Consider the following 22,879-nt stretch of genomic DNA (forward strand, 5'->3'; position numbering starts at 1 on the left):
GCCAAGTCCTTCCTTGGGCCAGTGGTGGGTGATGTGGTGGGCGATGAGGTGGGCCCCGCCATGCGGCCATGGGGCCCAGCGGCCAAGTCCTTCCTCGGGCCAGTGGTGGGTGACGAGGTGGGCGATGAGGTGGGCTCCGGCATCCGGCTGCCTTCAGGGGCAACCCCAGGCCCTGGAAAGGCACCAAAAGGTGGACGTTTAAGGCCCTGGGCCTGTGGAGGCAGCGGCTCCAGCAGCAGCTCCCTAGGGCACCTACTCTTTGGTTTCTGCTTCGGGACATGGCTGCCTGGTCCTGGCCACCACCCCTCCCTGCTGGGTGTCCAGAGACCTGGGCCCACGATCCCCTAGCCCTGACACTGCCTCACCAGGTGCCGTCAGCAAGCACGTAGCTTCGGGGTCACAGTGCCCCATCTCCAAGACGGCACACCACTAGCCCTGCCTGCCCCTGCAGCCACCACAGGGGTGCAGGAGTCGGGCAGGCTAGGTTGTAGCCCTGGACCCTCTCCAGGGTCTCCTGCCCTCAGGCCAGGGCTGGGCTGCTCCTGGGGTCAGCCCTCGCTTGGGGACAGCCTTCCAGCTGACATTTTGGAAGGCTCCTGCCAACCTGCCCACAGCACAACTAAGAGCCCCTGAGCACCGGCCTCAGCTTCCCCTCCCGCACTTGGGCTGAGGCTGGTGGGGACGTGGTGGCCTGGTTGGCAGCCTCACCCCCCTGCCATCCTTTGCCTCCACCCTGCAAGGAAACAGGGCTGCGCTGGCAACAGTGGGAAGTCTCTGCGTCTTTGCTCACACACGAGCGTCTTTACTAACCCGACCAGCTTCCTGAAGGCAGGGACAGGGCCCGACACCGCAGGTTCCCTGGTGCGGCACGTCTGAGCCCTCAGGGAGGAGCACTCAAGTGCAGGCCTCTCCCCAGGGTCCTGGCATCCCAGAAGCACCTGGTGGGGGCCTCTCCACCAGGCGGGAAGCCCACCAGGACACCCGCAGAGGTCACCGCACCTGTTCTTCCCCAAACCACACCAAGCGCCCCTCGCCAGCCCACTGCACAAGAACGGTCGGGCTTGGGGGTGAGGAATCACATGAGCAGGTCCAAAGCCCCCGGCGGGAGCAGCCCTGCTCAGTCCTGACCCTACAGGGCTGGCCAGCTCTGGCCACCATGCAACTTCCACCCTGTGGCCTGTCTGGGCTGGCTGCACCCTTGGCCCTACTCAGCGGAAGGCCTGGTGGGGGGCAGGGAACACAAGCCCCTCACCTCCTGGCCCCAGCCTCCTCCCTGCAGCTCCTGCCTGCTGACCCCACCCTCCTCCGCACCTGCATCTCCAAGCCGCCTTCCCAGGACCCCCCAGACCCAGCGTCTGAGTGAAGTACCTCGCTTCCTGGCCCTTGGGACAATAGGCGTGCCCGCCGGCCCCAGATCACCTTCCCCGTCCTTCCCCACACAGGGGTTCTGCAGCTTGCTCTCTGGCGACGGGCAGGGGAAATGGCGGATTCCATACTCGGTCCAACATCTAGCGCACTCTACGGACAGCAAGGGACAGTCACGATTACCGTCAGCTCAGGGCGCTCCTGGCAGTGCCAGGCGCCCACGCACGGACAGCAGACGCCCAGGACCCGAGATGCTCCACTCAGGGCTCCTCCTCCAGGAAGCCCTCCCTGCCTGCTATATCCTCTGGATCATCTCCCTTCTGCTGAATGCCAGCAAGGAGTTCAGAACTTTAGGTGTTCCGGATTTTTCTCTGAACCAGTTCTGAAATGTGACTGCAGACTAGCATACAACCCCCAGGGCCTGCAGGGGTAGCCACAGATTAAGCCCTGGACAGCTATTACCAGTCAGCAACAAAGTACAAAATGGGAAGTGCGGCTCCAGCATCGTTTAAGGCAATTCGAAACTGCTGCGACCTCTGCACTCAGAATCATTCTACTGCATTTTATAAAAGTGTCATTCCTTAGCGTATGGGAGATGAAAAGCAAAGCCACACTGCTGTCCCCACTCGGCTTTGCGGAGGCAGAGACACGTGCTCCACCTCTCCCAGCTCCCAGCCCCCGCACGTGTTTGGGCCCTACACAGAACGCATCATCATTTTCTCTAATTCTTTCCATTGTTCACAAAACATTTCAGGACACATTTCACTGAAATTCATTGATCCTCAGATGCACCTTATAAAAGCATTTTAACATCTCTGGAACCACGATGTGCCTTTCGATCCACAGCACCCCAAAGACACGCATGTGCGCCAGGCTGAGTGAGGCCTCCGACGCCGGACCCCGCATGCCTGTCTGCAATCTGTTCTTCCCGGGACGTGTCCCAGTAGGTAACAAGGATGCTGCTGGCTCGGAAGCGCTTTCCAGCCACGTCCATGGCCTCCAGGGCCAGGTCGGCACAATGGATCCCAGGGCTGCATCCCTGAGCCAAGTGCCTGAAGCAGCAGCTCTTGGAAAAGACCCTTCATGCAACCCTCAGAGACGTGACACTAGGGGCCGCCCTGGTGCACTCCCACTCGGGGTCCCTCTAGGGGCCCCCTGTGGCCCAACGTGAGGGGAGGGAAGGACTTCCCCAAAGCCTCTCACCAGACCCGCCAGAGGTAGGAGAGGTCCCAAAGGCCACCTGGTCCATTCTCCTGCCCCCAGACAGCGCTGCCCAAACTACACAGGCAGAGACAGACCTATGGCCACACAGACTCAGGGAACGGCCTCCAGTGCCCAGCTCACTGCTCTGGACTGGGGCTCACTCACCCTCCAGCTCTGGGCCCGGTGGGGGGAAGAGGGAGAAGCCTGCGGAAGGACAGGAGGGCAGCTGCCTGGCTCATTTCAGGGCGGAGGTTTCCACAGGGCAGAGAAGTGCAGCAAAGTGGATCAGAGTCAGAAGCTGACAACCCTCTCGGGGGCCAGGGAGGAGCAGCCAGCCTGGAGACAGACGCTGCCCTAGGAAAACCAGGCACCCACGAGAGGCACTGGCCAAGGTCTGGAAGGGCCCCAAGTCACAGATGCCTCTCAGTGTTTGATGAGGTGAGCCTCCAGCATGCCCGCCCCCCCACCGCCAAAGAGAGCAGGGCTGGTCCCTCCAGCTCCCGGCAGGCCCCTCTCCTGGCATCCGCACTATCCTCTCTCTGCACAGAGACACACTCTCCAGGCCGGAAACCCCAGACAATGGCCTGTGAGGGGATCCAGGCACTTGGTAATTGAGCTCAGCCTCTGCTCAGAAAGGGGTCCCACAGGCCCCCAGAGAGACCACAGGCCCTGCTGTCACTCAAGAACACGCCATCACCTCCCCACACTGAATCCCCTTACCCCAAGTCCAGGTCCTACCCACTGCACCCACGTTACTCCACACTGCTCCCCACGCCCCTCAAGACGCCAGTATGATCCGCCCACCCGAGCCACATGAATCCAGACATGGCAGGGACAGGCCTGGGATTTTACTGTATGCTTTTGAATAGAATAATACCCACAAATTACAGAAAAAATGTAAATGCAGACAGTTATAAATAAAAAAATAAAGATCACAGCATCCAGAGATAAACACGATGAACCCTGAAGGTGGGCGGCTGTCTTCCACAAGCAAACACTGCGTGTGTGGCTTTGCTTCTTCCACGCACCACATTCTCCACAAATCAGAGCACACGCACAGGTCACTCGAGGGCCTTCGACAGTGTGATGTTAATGCCCACATCGAATTCTATCCCAGCTGTAACACAATCGTTTCCCTAAAGCCAGGTACTTACAGCATTTCTGAGTCAGCACTCACACAAATCACACGTGCTGAACACCTCTGCCTGTGTGTCTATCTCCTGAGACAGAGTCCAGGAGGACGTGTGGCTGGGCTAAGAGAAGGAACATTCCTGGGTGTCCTGAAGCTGGCTGTTCCTGGCACTGCACACCCACCCTCCCCCACAACCCTGTGGCCCCTGCTTCCGCCCCAGGCTGCCCCAAAGCTGGCTGCTCCCGGCACCCCACACCCACCCTCCCCTGCTCCCGCTCCAGGCTGCCCCAAGGGGGCTGCTCCCAGCACCCCACGCCCACCCTCCCAGCAGCCTCTGCTCCCGCTCTAGGTTGCCACAAGCTGGCTGCTCCCAGCACCCCACACCCACCCTCCCCGTGGCCCGTGTTCCCACCCCAGGCTGCCAAGGGCGTGTTGACATTCTCTTTTCCTGCCAGGTTACTGTGAGGCTGACCACCGCGGGTGCGCTGAGGAGACAGCTACACTTCCTAGCTGCCCACAGACCTGGCCGGTTTGCATGGCGCTCTGGGGAGCTTTCTTCTGTGTATCTGAGTTATTTATGGGTTGACAACTCACTAGCTGGCTTTTCGCTGCCTCTGTCCAGATGACGTGACGATGACGCGAGGGCCCTAAGGTGCTGCCCAGTTAGGGTGGCAGGACTGCGGCACACAGCAGGGACTGGGCACATGCAGCTGACCCTACACCCATGGGGACTTTGTCCAGGCCCCACCGGCCTGCCTGGAAGGCCTTGCCCAGTTCTGAGGATCCTCGAAGGCCCCACCCACACAGAAAGCCAAGAGCTGAGGGGAGCAAAGGAGGCACTGAGCCAGGCTTGCCCCCGCACCCCAGAAGCAGCCCCGGCCACGACAATTTTCAACAAATCCGGACGACACTAGTGCTTTTCTTTCAGATGTGTAAGCGGGTTTGAAATCACTTTAAAAAGACAACTGGAAAAAAGCACATTTGAAAATGATGAAGTAAACTTCTAAGCAATTCCAAAACAAAGAAATCATAATGGAAAGTTATTTAGAACTGAACAAAAATTTAAAATACTATACATTTCAAAATGTGTGACATTCAACTAAAGTAGTTTCTTGGGAAATTTCTAATTTCAAATGCTTTTGTTAGAAATGAATATTTACCATATTCATGATGAATGTGGTAAATATTCAATCTGGGAGTAAGAAAAATAAAACAGCATCAACTTAAAGACAGGAGGGAAACGATGAAAGTACGAGCAGAAATCAATCACGATTTAAACTCGCACGCACAGAAGGCGGAAGCCAGGAGCCACGTCGCTGCAGAGACCTGCACAAACTGCCGGGTCTCTGTTGATACTGACTGTAAGAGAAAACAGAGAAGGTACAAATACAGAATATCAGGAACGAGAAAGGGGACGTGGTTGAGGCTCTGAGGCTGTGAAAGAAGCAGCAGCCACCACCAGCCCTCAGCAGCCCTGCCCGAGCTTCACGGGTGTCGATGCATCCATCCACATGACCACCGGGCCGGAGGCCTCTTCTCGCCTCCCCTTCCCCACCCTGAGCTCACAAAGCTCATGAGCAGCAGGGTGGGCAGGGCTGAGACCAAGGCAGGCAGGGTAGGTAGACAGGGCAGGGCAGACAGGGCGTGAACCAAGCAGGCAGGGCTGGCACGCTGTGACTGGCAGAGCTGGGACCAGGGCAGGCAGGGCGGGCAGGGCTGGGACCAGGGCAGGCAGGGCGGGCAGGGCTGGGACCAGGGCAGGCCAGCTTCTGCATCTGCATCTTAACCATTACATGAGGGTGCCCCAGTGTCACAACTGACAGCAAAAGGCTATTGTGTACAAGTTAATTTCAGTAAGTTGAACATTTAGATAAAACAGTAGAATTTCCAGAAAAATGCAACTTAGCAAAACTGACCCAAGAAGAAATAGAGAGCTTGAATAACGTTTCACAACTAGAGGAATTAACTGGCAGTCAGAAAATCTTTCCACAAAGGAAAACACTAGATCCGCATAGTTTAACAGCAGAATCCCAGAAACGTTCAAGGAATACATAATCCTGTTCTTCCACAAACTCACCAAGAATAGAACCACCGTCTCCATTCAACACTGCAGTAGAGGTTCCAGCCAGGAAAAGAAACACATAATAGGCGAAAGCACTGGAAAAGGAGCGAAAACGCTGTCATTATGCACAAACACCACCATCTACAGGGAAGGCTCAAAAGATTCCACAGACAAATCATTACAATAAAAAGGGTTTAGCAACATGGCTGCACACAAACCAGTACACAAAAGTCAATTACACCACACAGGAAAAGTCTGGTTTCTTCCACAAATAAACCTGGAGGGAAATAAAGAGACAGAGGGAAGCCGAGTCAAAGACACACTCGAAGGAGGAGCACGGGTCAGCTGTAGCACGGGATCTCGGGAGGCTCCAGGTTAAACAGCATCTCTGAAACAGACACTCCCAGAGGCCGTCGGCACTTCAACTGCAGGTTGGGTACGGCGGCCAAACGAGCTGTCACAGTGGAAATCTGGTCACACATAAAAGGAGTCCTTCTCTTTGGGGACACACTGAAATATTACCAGATGAGATGATCTGCTATCTGGGATTTACTCCAGAATGACACGGCAGGGGAGCAGCTTGGGGGCACATGTACGGCCACACCGGCCGCGAGCACCGAGGGGAAGCTGAGGTACACCAGGGGCTGCGACGTGTCTGTGCCTACTTTGATGTGTTTGAAAATTTCCACATTTAGAAAATTAAAACATAAAATATTCAAAAATTAAATAAAATGTCTGAACTCTGTTTCTTAGAAAAAGACAACTGCATGCACACACCAGCAAGAAGCATTTGGAAAATGTAATATTCGGAATGGTACCACTTACATCAGCAGGAAAAAAAAGTTTTTACTTTGTTGAAATGAATTTAAGAAAAGATACGTAAGATCTTTGTAGAGAAAGTTATACGACTTCACTGAAAAACATTAAAGAAAACCCCATAAATATAAAGACATGTGTATGTTCACCGACTGGACGGCTCAGAATGATAAAGAAGTCACGTCTCCCCACGCGGACGCAGGGATGCCAGGCAAACCCAGTCAAAGCTCCAGGGTGCAACAGGTGATCCTAAACCTTATGGTCAACATCGAACCGCCAAACATACCCGAGACACTTCTGTAGAAAAATGAGAAGGGCAGTTTTTTCTAACAAGTATTGAGAATTACAGTAAAGCTACAGAAATTAAGGTGGATTTTGGCACATGAAAAGCAAACTTGACCAGAGAACCCAAATGAAAACTTTATCACAGAGCTGTCAGCAGGTCTGCAGAAGAAAGGCAATTCAACAGTCCACACAATTTGTTCTTCAAACAGAGAAAAAACGACATCACAGTTTCCCCTCCACACTCATCCCACCTCAAACCATAAACAAAAATCAAAGGTCAAGTAAAGTCTTAAATATGAAAAACAAATTGTTCAATCTTCAGAGGGAAGTAAAAGATGGCAGCAATATCATCTTGTGATGGAAGTTACTAAACAGAAAAGTGCAAGTCCCGAAGGGAATGATGGATCAACTCCAGGCTGCCCTGGCTGAGAGCTTCTGCTTCCCAGCAGGCCTCCCAGTGAGAAGCCGGCCCGGCCTGGGTCGGGCTGTGTAAACCCACCTGATGAGGCTTTCATCTCCAGAGCACAGGAGGGAAGCCTGCAAACCCATAAGCACAAGGCAAACCCAAGAGAAAAGTAGACAAACAGTGCTCCCTGGCAGGAAGACCCACATGCCCAATAAACACAAAAAGGGGATCCATTCCATTCATTATCAGAGAAACATCCATTCCAACCAGAGAGGACAAGTCACACCCACCAGGTTGGCAAAACGTCGCCGTCCAACACCCCGGAGTACTGACAAGGACATGGAGCAAACAGGGCTCTGGGTGGGGCCCGCGTCAGCTCAGCTGCAGGTGGCCCGGCCCAGGAATGCCACCCCACCGTGTGCCAGCAGAGGCCCTGGCCATGGGCACAGGCTGTGAGGGAGGACACGGGAGCCAGCCTCAGCATCCCTGAGACGCGGAACTACACAGATGCCGCGGTGTGCTCACAGAACCCAACATGATGCAGCACGAAATCGAAGGGGCCACGGCCACGCGAAACGTGGAGGCTCTCAGAACACGATGTGTAAAAGTAGCACAACACGGAGCCCCACAAATCGTCTGAGCCCAGGGAAGTTCAAAACCTGCACAGCTCAGCAACATACGGCTCAGGGATATGCACACACATAAGCAAAATTGTGAAGAACCAGCAAGATGCAGCACATACACAGTTCAGTGCAAGGACGAAGGAGTGGGGAGGGTAAAGGAGCAGGGGCCTGGGGGTCAGGCTCACCACCTCCAAACCATGAGATCTGAACCTGTATCTACACCCCATGCACACGTATGCACACGCGCACACACGCGCAGTCTTGTGTCTACTCAGTGTCCCTCGGAACACATTTTTAAATATAATATAGATCAAGCAGCTGACACCGTGCCCTGCCTAAGGCCCCACAGGCTCCCCTGGCCCATGGAAGGAACCTCCATCCACACCGGCCTCCCAGGACACCCTCATTCAGGTCTCCCGGGGCTGCCTCCTCCAGGGCCCCCCTCTACTTTCCACTAAGCACCCCCTCCCCGAGGGCCCTCCCTCGCCTCCTCAGCTCATGCAGCCCGCCCCTCTGGGCTGGCAGTCCCAGTCCCTGGGTCATTTCCTTCCTAGCACTCAAGAAAGAGGATCTCAGAACCATCCCAGTCAGAACACGGGCCCCCAAGGGCACAGGACTCACTTGTCTCTCTGCCTCCTGCCCAACTCTTGGCACACAGCAGACGCTGGATCAATGGTCTGGGCGGGAAGGAGGAAAGGGAGGCAGAAGTGGGAGGAGACCAGACCAGCCCAGCACTCCCAGTGGGCAGGAAGGATGAGGTCATCCTAGAGGACCTGGCCTGAGAGGCACTAAGTGGTGATGGCAAGATGAGGAGGAGCACTCAGTGATGTCACCAATGGCCACGTGCACCCCATCCTCCCTGCTGCCATCCTATCCCAGCACACCCTGTCCTCCCTGTTGCCATTCTATCCCAGCATACCCCTGTCCTCCCTGCTGCCATCCTATCCCAACACACCCATCCTCCCTGCTGCCATCCTATCCCAACACACCCGTCCTCCCTGCTGCCATCCTATCCCAGCGCACCCCTGTCCTCCTGCTGCCATCCTATCCCAACACACCCATCCTCCCTGATGCCATCCTATCCCAGTGCACCCGTCCTCCCTGCTGTCATCCTATCCCAACGCACCCGTCCTCCCTGCTGTCATCCTATCCCAACGCACCCGTCCTCCCTGTCATCCTATCCCAGCGCACCCGTCCTCCCTGCTGTCATCCTATCCCAACACACCCGTCCTCCCTGCTGTCATCCTATCCCAGCGCGCCCCTGTCCTCCCTGCTGCTATCCTGTCCCAGCGCACCTGTCCTCCCTGCTGCCATCCTATCCCAGCGCACCCCTGTCCTCCCTGCTGTCATCCTATCCCAACGCACCCATCCTCCCTGCTGCCATCCTAACCCAGTGCACCCCTGTCTGAAATATGCTCTGCAATACCTAGAAATAAACCCCAGCTCTGCCCTGCACCAGCTGCACGGCCCTGGGGTGAGGTTTATGAGCCTCAGGGTCCTCAGCTTCCTCCTCTGTACGGAGTGCAAAGTGCCACCTGCTCCACACCGTCATTAGGAAGGCCAGGTGAGATCCTGCATCCCCTCAGCCATTCTCCAAACACCCTGAGCACCACCCACCAGCAGCTTGGTTCTCTTGAGCGCCAGCTCCATGCCCAGCATGAACTGGGACACTCAGGTCTGCCCGCACGCAGGACAGCCACTCCTGATGCTTCCTTTCCAGGGGCCTGAATCGCCTGAGCTCAGCAGTCACACCCCATCTCAGGACACAGGCCACTTTACTCAACAGAACAGAACTGGTGTATAGCCATCAGCACGACACAGTGGGGACCCTACCCACTGCCATCCCCTCCTCCCTGCCCCCACTGCCAGCTACTAGCATTACCTAGGGGCTGATAGCCTTGTCTTGAAGGTCCCCCAAAAGGGCCACGGCTCCCCAGGCCACCTCCGCCAGCGATGGATCCGTACGACATCTTCTTACAGATGGCAGGGCCAGCAGCCTCCACACTGAGCTGGAGGAAACAGAAAAACCAGGGGGAAGACGGGGAAGAGATGGGGATTAAAGCTCCAATTCAGGGTGCACAGGGGCCTCCTGACCCTCCCCAGCACCGGGACCCTGGCTCCACTGTACTCATTCCCTAGGCTACTCCAGGCTTCTCACCAGCCCCCAAACAGCAACCCCCACAGAGCCGCTTCAAGGTGGCCTCTTGGTCCACAGGTCCCTGTAGCAACACAGACACACAGCCTGAGGAAGGCGTGCCCCATGCCCTCCCAAAAGGGACCCCCAGCAAGGTGAGCCCTCTGGCCAGCTCTTAAAGACCAACCCCCACCGCCAGCATCCCAGCTGGCTTCTGGGAGCACTGGGCCCCAGCAGGGCCCCCACCAAGCAGGCAGGACCCCCGCCAAGCAGGCAGGACCCCCGCCATGCAGGCAGGACAGCATCCACTGCATGTGAATCAGGCCCAGGCCAGGCTGAGAACCCGGCGCTCACACAGCCCGCCAGCATCTCCAGCTCCGTTGTCCTGAGCCACACTCCACAGTAGCGGGGCTGGGTCAGGCCCGGGGTGGCTCTGCCCTGGCTGAGTGTAATCTGTGCAGCTGGGCAAGAGCCACGGGGCCTCTCTGGACCTCAGTTTCCTCATCTGTGAAGTAACGGGAAGAAAAGGACCTGTGTCTTAGAGCTGTTGTGAGATGTAATCAGACACGCATTACGGTTGGTGAACAGTAAGCACTAAACACGTAACTCACGGCATTGGTGCCATCCTAGGGGCACTGGCTATCCCTGGCCTGGGGAGCTGGGCATCCTGCCCAAACCACTCCTCCCATGGGCTGCAGCTCCAGGGACTCAGAGCAAACGACCAGAGGACAACGGGAGCTCTCCTGCCTAGACACTGCCAGAGCGTCCTCCCTGTATACAGGGGTCCCTGTGCGGGCAGCTTCTGACTGGCCTAGACCCTAATGCTATCACTATGGAGCCCGCCAGCCAGGCCACACTCAGTTCTAAACACCTTAGGGCAAGGGCTCCACCCTCCCACATAAACACCTGAACCGTGAAGGCAGGTTTCAGAGCAAAGTGAGCCTCACACCAGCTGAGTACAGGCCCAAGTCCCTAGGGCTGGGGAAGGCCGTGCGACCGCCACGTTCCCTCTGAGCAAGATGCCTGCCTGTGCCATCCAGCCCCGCCCAGAGCAGGGCAGCACCAGGACACCATGGCCCCAGTGGGCCCCACTGCCCTGCTCAGAACAATCGGGACCCAAACAAGCTCTGGTGGCTGCGGATAGCACCTACCAACACCCACCGCATTAGGAACTCAAACACACCTTTCTGAAACCGTAGTAATTCATTTTAAATAACAAAGCTCCTACTGTGAACACAGAGAACATCTTTATTAAAAACCACTGCATTTTCCAAAACAAAACCCCTCAGGGACAGCGGTGCCGCCCTACAGGCGTGGCACCCTCCGGCCCAGCAGGACTGCCACACTCACACCTGCTGCTGGTGCAAGCTGCGGCTGCACCGAGCTCCGCCCGGGGCACATGAAGACGTCCAGCCCCACGCAGGGAGGCGGCAGGCAGAGCGGTGCTCAGCCCCTCTCCCCACGGGTCTCAGGCCTCGCACCCCAGGTACCTGCCCAGTCCCCTCTCTCCACACTGCCTGGAATGGGGAGGTGGGCGGGAAGTTGGGTCTCGGGGAAGACAGGAGGCAGGAGATGTCTGCTGCCCCAGGGGAGGGTGGGCTCCGAGGGCGGGTGGGATTCCAGGAGCCCCGAGTGAGAGGCAGGTCTCAACCCAGCGAGCAGAGAGCTCCGCACACGGGTTGGGGCCTCATCGGGAAAAGCTCAGATGTGGAAGACAGCCCAAGACACATGCGGGAAACACAGCGTGGAGCAAACAGACACTATCCAGAGAGAAAACTTCAACACGGAACAGCGCGGCAGCCGGCACTTCCTTAACACTCGGCGCATGGCGACAACCACAGAGGCGCTTTACCGCTCGCACAGATCCATCCGCACAACCCTCCACGCTGGGGCCACCATTGCCTTTACCTTGCAGCTGAGGAAACTGAGGCACGGAGAGGTGAGGTAACTTGCCCAAGGTCCCCCAGCTGGTAACGGGTGGAGAAGGCTTCAGACCCGGGCAGTCTGGTTCCAACGCCTGTGTTCTCTGTACTGCCCTCAAACGAACGAGCCCAGATAACAAAGGCTGTGTTCACAGCCCCAGCACAGGAACGGGACGCCAAGGAAGGGACTTTCAGAGAACACAGAGGAGCACCGAGAAGTCAACACTGGGAGCAGCAGCGAAGAGCTCCGGAGAAGCGGCAGGCAGAGCGCGGGCCTCCAGAAACCGGAGCACGAAGACACGGGGAGTCCCTGCACAGGCACTTCTCCATCGGAGGAAGGGGAGCTTCAGGAAGGACGGGAGAGCCAGAGGAAGAGAATCGTCAGGAACAGCATTCGCACTGATCCCAGCCGGAGCTCACTCAAGCTGGGTAGGGGCCCCTCACGCCCCGGGAGACCTCGGGACACCCAGACAAGGAGACTGTCCACAGGCAACCAAGTCCCACATCCAGCACCAGAGGCCACGGTGACTGGGGAGATCCCCACAGCTCCAGTGCGGGGAGAACTAGTGTGAGGACCATAGGAGGCCATTTCCAACGCCGGGGGTCCCCAGACCACCCCTCCACACATGCTTTCTTGGGGAGGTACTGGAGGGTGAGCTCTGCCAGAACCAGGAACCGTGAGGAGGGAAGAAGGCCTGGACCGCCTGCAACCAGAGGAAGCCGAAGGGGACCCAGGGCAAAAGCTGTGCCCAGGCAAGGAGGGCAGCCCTCTGACAGGGCCCCAGGAGAACGTTCTAGAGAGACTTCTTCAAGAAGACAAAAGCCGAACTGCTGATGTGAAGGAACGTGAGGCTGAGAGCTAGAAGAGGGCTTCAGGCTCCCAAGAAGTACAAAAAACACCAGGCAAACAAAGGCAGTTACAAACTCCAGGGAAAACCAAAGGTTGAGCAGAGAAGAAAATCATCCCGGTTTCCTATGACTGGGCTGATTCCAGCAGCACATGTGGTTCTAATTAGGAAAGCCCTGGTCTCCTTGAGAGTGTGACAGCACTGCAGCTACACCGGGAGGAGGGGAAGCAGGGAGTGTGTGCATACATGTGTGCATGCATACTTGTGTGCTTGCCCCTGGGTGTGTGTGCATGTGTGTGCCTGTGTGTACCTGTGAGACAGCAGGTACTTGTGTGTGCAGACAGACCTGAATCCTCATCTTGCAAGCTGATAATGCGTAAACATTTAAAAAATCAACTAGCAATAGAGGTCTATTATTTAGAGATCAACATCAAAAGAATCTACTAGAAGAATCAGACATAGATGAGTTTGGGAAAGGGAATGGAGGGCGACTGGGGATGACTTTTTCTTAATTAACTTTGTACAACTCATTTAACTCATTTACTCTCTAAACTACATGCACGTGCAATTTTAAAGTATTAAACCTTAATTTGTAAAATTCCAATGAAACATCATCTAGAAAGACCTGTCTGGAATCAAGGGGAGGGGTGTTCGGGGGGGTATGCCTTCAGCAGACAAGAGCCAGGTGAGCATCCAGGGCTCTCCTTAAATCCCTGGGAGGTGGCCCCAGAGCACCTAGCTTTGTCCCAGGTGGCCACACAGGCCACAGGGAGGCACAGCTGATGCAGGGCATGGCCCAATCCTACAGATACACCCTTCGTGCCCCAGTGCCACCACACCAGCAGAGCAGGCCTGTCCTGGCCTCAGGACATGAACGTCCATGGAGGAGCCAGCACAAGCCGTCTTCGGCGAGGGTGGCTGCAGAGGCTTTCAGAGAACTCGGGGAGGGGTGCTCAAACCCCAGGTGGGGAGGGTCCAGCAGTCCCAAGAAAGTGGCTCAAGGGGGTCCTCAGCACAGGGTACTACTTGCCATCATCTAAAATGATGGTGAGGCACTGAGGGGGGTCAGCCAGGCCTGACATGAGACTTGTGTTTGGGGAGCTCCCTCTGCTTCAGGATCGAGAGCAAGCTGCTGGGGGCACGTAAGGGGCTGGCAGGGCAGTGAGCAGGTGGCGGCAGGAACCAGGACCCGGGCAGGGAGGGAGGGTGGAGCTAGGGACTGGCACTGAACCCAGGGAGAATCAAGGACAAGCCCCAAGTTCTGGCCCAGAAGGCATGCGGACAGTGCTTTGACTTCCTCGTGCCAGAAAGTGAGGGGCGCCGTGTGCAGGGATGAACGCAGAGGGGCTCCCACAGGCAGGCAGATACCCAAAGCCCTGGAGGTGGGGCTAGATGCAGAAGGCGAGTCCACTGTGTAGGGACAGTTGTAAGGAAGAGAACTCCCAGGGAGAGAAGCCACCGTGGAGAGAAGAGAGGGCCCCACAGACGACATAGGAGATGGAGACAAGTTGGGGGGATGTTAACCGGTGGTCACAAAAGCCATGGCGGAGGCCCCATGAGATTGCAAAGGGCAGCGGGGTCTGCTGAGTTTCAGGACAAGGAGGAGCAGCCAGCGGCCATCACTGCAAAGGGCGGCAGGGTCTGCTGGGTTTCAGGACAAGGGGGAGCACAGGAAGCTTGAGGAGGGCTCATGAGAGGTAGGAGCACTCACGGGAGGAGGGAAGGGATTCAGTCTGAAAGAGCTCAGCTGAATCAGAGCTGGAGCCCCCAGTGGGCACTGGAAGGCTGCCCAACTCCCCTCTGCTCTGGCCAGGCACGCGGAGGGGAGTGAAGATTCGTGAGCTGCTCAGCCGCCACCAAAGAGACCACCTGACCAAATTCACAATTTCATTTCACTGCACACGGGAACATGAAACACCTCTGTGTCTGCTCAGCCAACTCAGAGACAAAGGCCAACCTGTGGGAGGGGCCACCGAGTCACCGCAGGCAGAGGCAGCTGGTCTGGGAACACGTGTCTTCTGCCTACTAATGGCCCCGCCCAGCCAGCCACTTTGGACCCCTGGGGACACCTGGAACCCAGTGGGTGCAAGTCCCCCATCGCTGGGAGACCACAAGGGGCCACAGGGTACTGAGCTGTACCAACCCAAACCCTCCAGGTGCCCCACGCTTCCACTTCCCTCCAGTGTCTGACTCAACCCGCATCCTGCGCTGGTCCAGCCCTCCCCAGTACTGCCCCAGCCAGCAGTGGCCCCTGTGCCCACACCGGCACCCAAGGTCTCTGGGAGCTGGGCCCTGTCCTGCCCCAGCCTCAGCTCTTGCTGCGCCCCTGCCCCATGCCCTTGCTCTCTGGGGGTTCTGCCTGTTTCACCCAAGCTGCCTCCTACCTCCATGCTTTTGCCCAGGCTGTGCCCTGGCTTCCCCCATGTTGCTCCTGCTCCTCCACCCCGCAGCCAGCTCATGCCCCCACCAGGCCAGCCAGGTGCTCCCGTCCTGACCTTCCTGCCCACACCTGACCTCAGAGCCCGATGCTGACCACACGTCAGGGAGAGCATCGCCACGCTCCGTAAGACGTAGACGCCCACCTGTTCCCTGCCTAGGGGAGGCTGCACACCTGCTGGAGCCGTCCTCACCCAGGGCTGGCCCGGTCCAGTGCGTCATCACCCCAGCCCTGCCCTGACCTCAGCACGTCCCAGCAGGCCAGATCAGAAACCCTGTCTCCTGTCCCCAGTCAAAGACCCCCACAGGATCGGTCCACCCTTCACTGAGGGGGAAAGAACGAGAAGCCCAGCCCTCACAGGTGCTGAGCCAGTGTCCTGAGAGTCGGCACCACTCACGTCGCTGGATGCCACCCGAGTCCATGAGGAGGTGCTCTCATGCGTCCCATTCACAGGGGAGCCGGGGAAATCCCCAAAAGAGAATCTGACTGGCTCCCGGCCACCCAGAGCCTGCCTGCCTCACCTGCACCTGCTCAGCAGGCCCTGGCCAGGTGCCTCACTTTTGTGAGCAATGCTGATCCTCACGACACTGTGAGGCAGGGGTTATAACCCCATTCAAGAAGAGGACACTAAGGCCCGGGGTCAGCCAGCCGTCAGTGCAGGGCATGAAACATGCCAGAAGGCCTCAGACCGCCTGGCCGCAGCATGCCACTCCTGTCCCAGCAGGAGCGCACTGCCAACCACAGCTGGCACAGCTGCCCTGCCAGGAGGAGGGGTCAGCGCCCAGGCATGCTGGCTCGCTCAGGTGGGACTTTACCCTGATACCACGAGAGCCTCCCAGGAGTGACGTGGGTGCAGGGAAGGGCCGTGGCACACAAGCCGGGAAAGCAGCCGGGCACTGTGGGAGGCGGCCTCGAAGGCCTGGGCACAGCAACAGAGGGAGCCAGGCCTTCCCAACCAAAGCACTCTGCTGAGTTCAGGACATGGTGGTGCCCCCGAAGCCTCCAGGAGAAGGCAGGCCAGCATAAGGGCTGCACATGGGCAGGGGACCCAGCCAGGGCCAGCGCTCAGAGGAGGGAGGGCTGGGCAGCCAGAGGCACGGCCAGGAGGGGATGTGGCAGAGAACAGGGACGAGGCTTGAGGGGGACATGGAGTCCCTTGGGGGAGTGTGGCAAGGGCAGAGCAGGCACCGGCTGAGCCAGATGTGGCTGAGGGCCTGGGCAAGGGCTGCAGAAGCCATTCGCAGCCCAGCTGGGCGGAAGCTGGCAGCAGGGCCAGGCCGGAGGGGTGGGCAGAGGCTGCCAGGCTGTTTTGCCCAAGAATGGCCCGAGCCCCAGGGCTGCCTCAATGAGGCCAGACGGGGGCCACGGACAATGCCCCACTTGCTCCCAAGAAGGCTTCCTACCGAGCTGCTTCCGTGCCCGCCAAGGCCAGCCACCAGCCCCTCCGGCCTCGTGCCCCTCAGGCTGGCGCCGGCTCTTCCCAGGGCCCCCAGCCCCCGTCAGCCTGAAGGGAGCCGTCTGTCCTTGCACTGCCCAGATCCTGTTTGCAGGGCGCCGGGGGAAGTGGCAGTGCCAGGGAACACCCACTTCAGGCGTGCCACCACCCTGGCAACTCAGCCTGCCCCTGGGACAAAGCACCCAGGCCCAGGAGGAGGGGAGGCCAGGCAACAGGCCAACCCAACTGCCCACCAGACTCCCAGCCCCAGCTGTGGGGCTGGGTCCCCAACTCGTGGGCTGTGGGGCCAGTGCGTGGGTCTTGAGCCCCTCAGTCAGACTCCCCAACAGGGCCTCTGAGGCAGGGGGCCGGGCCCCACACAGGCAGAGGATATCCAGACTGGGCTGCCCTTCCCCCAGCAGGTGGGAACAGTGTTCTCCAGGCCGGGGCTTCCAGAACAGCCCCAGCCCCTCCGCCTGGCTTGAGAGCAGGTCACTCACAGGGCCAGGCCCCACAGAGGTCACATCAGCTCTCCCGCCCTTGGTTTTCTCATCTGTCAAATGGACAGCAGTCCCTCCTTCACCTTCGGGCATGCGTTCTCTGAACCTCTGACCCGGGCACCATGGCAGGGACACAGCAGCTCCAGACAGACCTGGCCTGCTCTCGAAGACTGTGCTCCAAAGAGGGACAGACAGGAAAGCGGCATCATGCTTGTCCCATGGGGGAGGAAACGATGAGGGCAGCTGACTGGATGTGCCTGGTCAGTGAGGGCACCAGAGACCCCTGACAACTCGGGCTGGAGGACATGAATGCAGGGACGGGCTCCTCAGGCGAGCCCAGGGCTGAGCCACCAGCTGGGACATGCAGCAGCAGAGGCAACGGCAGGAAGTGGCGCTGCCTCCCAGGAGCGAGGGCACAGAAAGCAGCCCAGGGCCCACACCTGGACAAGGGGCCAGGGCAAGGGCGACCTGTGGCCTCCACGGTGCCCACCTGCGGACCCAGTGTGGCGGAGGGAATCCTGGGGCAGGCTCTGGCCCCAGCTGGGCTGCTCACGCACGGGCTTTCTGCAGCCCCCAGCCTCCCCTGTCCTCTGGGAAACAACACGGTGACGGGGGTGGAGCTGAACTCGCTCCCAGGGAGCTCAGGCTCGGGCTTGCCCTTGGCCAGTGGCGGGCATGCTGCCCTCACACTCCCTCAGTGAGCCTCAGGCGAGCTCCACAGACAAGGCTGGAAAAGACAGAGGGAGCTGCCAGTTCATAGGGAGCAGACGCCCAGATCAATGGCCAGACTGCGGCCAGCGCCCACTGCAGACTGCCGGAGCCCTCGGCCGCGCCCCACCACAGGGAGAGACCACAACGGCCAGCGCCCGCTGCAGACCTCCGGAGCCCTCGGCCCCGCCCCACCACAGGGAGAGACCACAGCGCAAACCTCCGCTCCCCGAAGCCTGCCCTTTGGGGGAAACCATTTTCCTGGGCAAAATGAAACTGCAAAGTTCAAGAGGAGAAACTGAATGATGGATGAGGCGCCCTGATCGCCTGCAGCAGGAGAGCTTGCTGTGCAGGGCAGCTGCCCACTGGGAACCTCCACAGGTGGCCATGCTGCAGCTCCTCTGCCCGGCACGCAGCTTTCACCACCCCTGTAACACAGCCTCTCCACAGGCAGCAATCAGACAGCGGCACAGGAAGGGGCAGTCCCAGGGAAAGAGAGCATCTTATCTGGCATCCCACTCCCAGGCGGGAAGAGACAGACCCAGGACCCCAGCGGAGCTGTGGCCTCAGGGGTTGCTGCTGGAGCTGTCCCTCCACCATGAATGAGCTGACTCCCTTGCTTGGCCTCAACAGACCCATGTTGACAGCAGTAGGTCACCTCCCTGCCCTGGATATTCTCGGCCTCTTTAGACTTCTCTGTATAATCCCTAAAAGCATTCAGTGTAAGGCAGAGAACACCGTCTGAGCCCACTTTCTGCTGCTGTAACAGAATGTCACACACAGGGGAGTCTGTAAAGAAAAGAGATGGCCTCAGCTCGTGGTTCCGGGGGCTGGGAAGTCCAAGACGCAGGGGCCTCCGGTGGAAGAGCACACAAGCACGTGAGGCCGAGAGCAAGCGGGGGCCGGCGCTTCCTCTCATCAGGAGCCCACCCCCAGATACGACAGTGACCACGACCCAGTCACCTCTCAGGGATCCCACTCTTCATACTGTCACAATGGTGACCGGATTTCAGTGAGCTTTGGAGGGGACACTCACACCACAGCACAGTCCCAGTCCAGGAGCAGAAGACCTAGAAACGTCCCAGCTCAGCCTCTAGCTGGTTCTCTCTAGCCTGCTGTGCCCCAGCGAGTCCTGGCCCTTGAATCTGTTTCCTCATCTGTAAAATGGGACCAAGAAGGGAGATCTCAGAGGGTGGGCATGAAGACCAGTGAGATGAAACATGTGAGACACTCTCAGGTCTCAGGCAGGAACTCAAAGCCCAACTTCCAAGTCTCTGGACACTCGGGTCCCTGGCCCCACCCTAACGCATAGACACCTAGAAGGGGTCCTGGTCCCCCAGAAGCCCACAGCCACCATGCTATGCTCAAACAGACCAGTCTCCAAGCCACCAGCAAGGAAGAGGACCTTCTGTCATCTCCCCACGTGGCTGTGTGAGGGCTGTGGCTCCCTGTGCACCGCTATCTGCCAGGGATGGCCCTACAGGGAGAGCCATCCCAAGACCACGTGGCCCAGAGGAAACAGCAGGGCGTGGTGAGGAAGCGGAGAGCCTCTGGATCCTGTTTCCTGGTTCCTCCAGCTCAGTGTGGAGGCTGCTGGCCCTGCCCTCTGTAAGAAAATGTCATACCGTTCCATCACCGGTGGAGGTGGCCTGGGGAGACGTGGTCTTTTCGGCAGGAACCAGAGAGGAGAGGGAGAAGAGATGTGGGTTAAAGCTCCGATTCAGGGTGCACAGGGGCCTCGTGCCCCTCCCCAGCCCCATGAGCCTGGCTCCACTGCACCCTTTCCCTAGGCCACCCTGAGCTTCTCACCAGCCCCTACAGAGCCCTTTCAATGTGGCCTCTTGGTCCACTGGTCCCTGTAGGAACACGAAAACACAACCTGAAGAAGGCGTTCCCAGGGAATCCTGAGCCGCCCAGCCTGCCACTCACCATAAGGGCCAGACACCACGAACTGGTCCCCACAGGAGCCTTCAAGCTGTGACTGATGTCCCCTGGACCACCCTCCCCTCTACTGCCCACTGTGCACAGAATCCACCAAAATGGCACCCACCCATGAATGTGCCCTCAGGGTGATTTGCAAGCCAACCGACCCAGAGATATCAGGGTGAAGACCACGCACGCCCTCACATGAGACCGGGATGCCCAACAGATGGTGCCCTGCGTCTGGCCACACCTGCTCGTGAGACCACAGTCTCATGTGGAGATGTGTAGGACCTGTCTGGGGATCAAAGGGGACGATGAGTGATGACAGACAGCATGGTTCCAGGTGAGGAAGAAGAGTCACCTGTACCAGGAATCCTCTAAGTGAAACCTCGATTTTTAAAATGAGAAAACAAAACCTGGGGAGGGAAAATCACTTATCAAGGTCACAGGGACAAAGCGGATCTAGAATAAGGTGCCTGGCATCCCATGGCCGCAATGCTTTCTACTGCCCCACCTTCCACACTCAGGGTTCCCAGGTGCTCTCCCTGTACCAGCACTAGGGCCTGATGTCTGCCCTCACGGCAGTCTCCCCGCTGGACCACGAGCTACGGAGGAAGAGGAGCGTGTCCTCATCATCCTACCCCCCACACTGAGCACTCCCGCGCTCACTCGCCAAGCAGTGGTGCTCGATTAGAACTTGGAGGAGTCAGCGTGAATTCATAGTTTTTAAGATGCACAGAGAAATACAGATATAGATGTGTGTGGGTATATATAATCACACAGGCACACTCATTTACATAGCTGAGTGTGTACATGACAGACATCTACTCCCTAGCTTTGTCCACTGAGAGGGCTGAGACACTACACACCCCCATAGCAATGGACACACCCAGCACAGAGCTCTTGCTTCCTAAATACCACTCTTCACCGACAGTAAGCAAGAGATATTAAGATGTCTTAGAGAAATGGCTGACTCCAGGGCTACAGCCAGGAAAGTATAAGTCTGGAGCATGGAGCATGCTGTTACGCAAAAGAGTAAGGAAAAGCTCAAATAAAGGTAGGGGCATCTCAAAAGGACACAAGAACCAGCTTGAAAAGGCTGTCCCTGGCCAAATGTGGACAATCTGAGCATTAAAATAAATAAGAACTGTATAACTCATTGAATAAAATAAAAATCCATCAGTCCACACTGTTACAGATGAATAAGTAGGAAAAAAGAGCTTTTCTTTAGAGTAGAAAGCCAGCTAATAACTGTGGAAGGAATGATGGAACCAGCAACCATCAGGATAATCATTCACTCTGGTAAGAATGTCCAACAGATGTTAAAGCTAGTATGTGAAGGTTTGATGAATAAGGCATATTTACATCATCGCAAAGGATCTTCCCTGAGATACTTATTAATTAAAAATGTAAGAAAATAATTTTACATAAGAGAAGGCTGGTAGACATCACCTTAATCAAATGATCTAAGTCAGCATCATCAGCCATGGGACAAGCCAGCACCACGTATCCCTCTTACACGATGCACAGAAGAACATCACTTCCGTGATCTCCCTGCCCAAAGTGTGTGACTGTGAGAAACAGCAGAGACACTCAGACTGAGAAGAACTCACCAGCCATCTTCAAAATGTCAATGTCCTCAAAGACAGGCAGACTGAGGTGTTGTTTGAAATAAAAGGAGGCTAAAGAGACAATCACTAAAACCAACACAGGATCTGGGATTTCATGGTACTAGAAAGGACGTTTTGCTAAAAAGAACACAATTCAAAAGGTTTTTCCTGTGAATACAAACACGACCTTTAGAATGGAGAAGCCTACTGTATCCATGTCAATGTCCTGATCTGGATCACTGGGCTGTAGCTATACACACTGTCTATTTGGGGATCAAGGAGCATCACATCTGCAACTCACTATCAAGTAGTTCTGAGAAAAATCATACATATATATACACACACAAACAAAGACAGACAGAGAGAAAGACAGAGAGACAGAGAGAGGGGAAGAAAGAATAAACCAAATGAGGGACATGTTAACATTTGGGAAATTTGGGCAAAATATACACAACAAGTATTCCTGTTAATCTGGTAACTTTTCTTTAAAATTACGTCCAAAAGTTCTAAATTAAACCTAAAATTAAAACTCACTGGAAATTATTTTTTAATCATAGGAATAACTGTAAAAGGTGCAAGCACTGAAAAGTGCAAAACATTACTAAAAGAAAGTGAAGAACATGGAAATGAGTGAAGGGACCTACCATATTCATGGACAGGAACACTCAAGACTGTGCAGCTACAGCAGCTGACGGTTTTGCAGAGGAATTTGGCCAAACGTTTCCAATGTGCCATAAATTGTCCCAGGGCACTGAAAATGAAGGGAAACTTTCTGATTGCTTTTTTTTTTTTTTAAGATGGAGTCTCGCTCTGTTACCCAGGCTGGAGTGCAGTGGCGTGATCTCAGTTCACCACAAGCTCCGTCTCCCGGGTTCACGCCACTCTCCTGCCTCAACCTCCTGAGTAGCTGGGACTACAGGTGCCCACCACCACGTCCGGCTAATTTTTTGTATTTTTAGTAGAGACGGGGTTTCACCGTGTTAGCCAGGATGGCCTCGATCTCCTGACCTCGTGATCTACCTGCCTCAGCCTCCCAATCTGATTGCTTTTATGAAGCATGTATGACCATGTCACCAAAACCTAATAAACCTAACCTAAAAACAAGAAAAAATTACAAATGAACATCTTATCAATATTGATGCAAAAATACTAAATAAAACACTAATAAATAAACCCAAAACCCCTCTGCTTGTTTTTCCCAGGAATGCAAGGCTAGTTCAACAAGAGGACACTCATCAGTGCACTACACCATATTAACCTAAGGAACCTATGGGGAAAAGCTGGTGAGTTTCTCCACAGATGTTAAAAACAGCATCAACAGAGTTCAATGCTCATTCCTGATGAAAACACAGAAGCTGTCTTATAATGATAAAACAAAGAACCTTTCATCCTAAACGAGCACCTTACTTAATAAAAAACACTAGGAACAATTCCCGAATATCAAGAAGGAAACAAAGGTGCCAGCTATCT

General features: G+C 56.4%; 1 protein-coding gene across 1 annotated transcript in view; it reads right to left on the minus strand.

Moving 5' to 3' along the window:
* The window catches only part of TSNARE1 (t-SNARE domain containing 1), a 143,296-nt gene extending 121,136 nt beyond the window's left edge, over positions 1-22,160 (minus strand). Inside the window, exons 1-4 of the mRNA XM_012000967.1 lie at positions 22,054-22,160; positions 9,775-9,901; positions 1,369-1,518; positions 127-172 (exon numbers count right to left, since the gene is read on the minus strand). Of these exons, the coding sequence (XP_011856357.1) occupies positions 127-172; positions 1,369-1,518; positions 9,775-9,901; positions 22,054-22,062 (332 nt within the window). The 5' untranslated portion in view covers positions 22,063-22,160. The remainder of the gene's footprint in view (positions 1-126; positions 173-1,368; positions 1,519-9,774; positions 9,902-22,053) is intronic.
* Positions 22,161-22,879: the final 719 nt, after the last annotated feature.

The sequence above is a fragment of the Mandrillus leucophaeus genome, unplaced genomic scaffold, assembly GCF_000951045.1.
Source record: "Mandrillus leucophaeus isolate KB7577 unplaced genomic scaffold, Mleu.le_1.0 Scaffold644, whole genome shotgun sequence".
In the NCBI taxonomy this organism is placed as follows: domain Eukaryota; kingdom Metazoa; phylum Chordata; class Mammalia; order Primates; family Cercopithecidae; genus Mandrillus; species Mandrillus leucophaeus.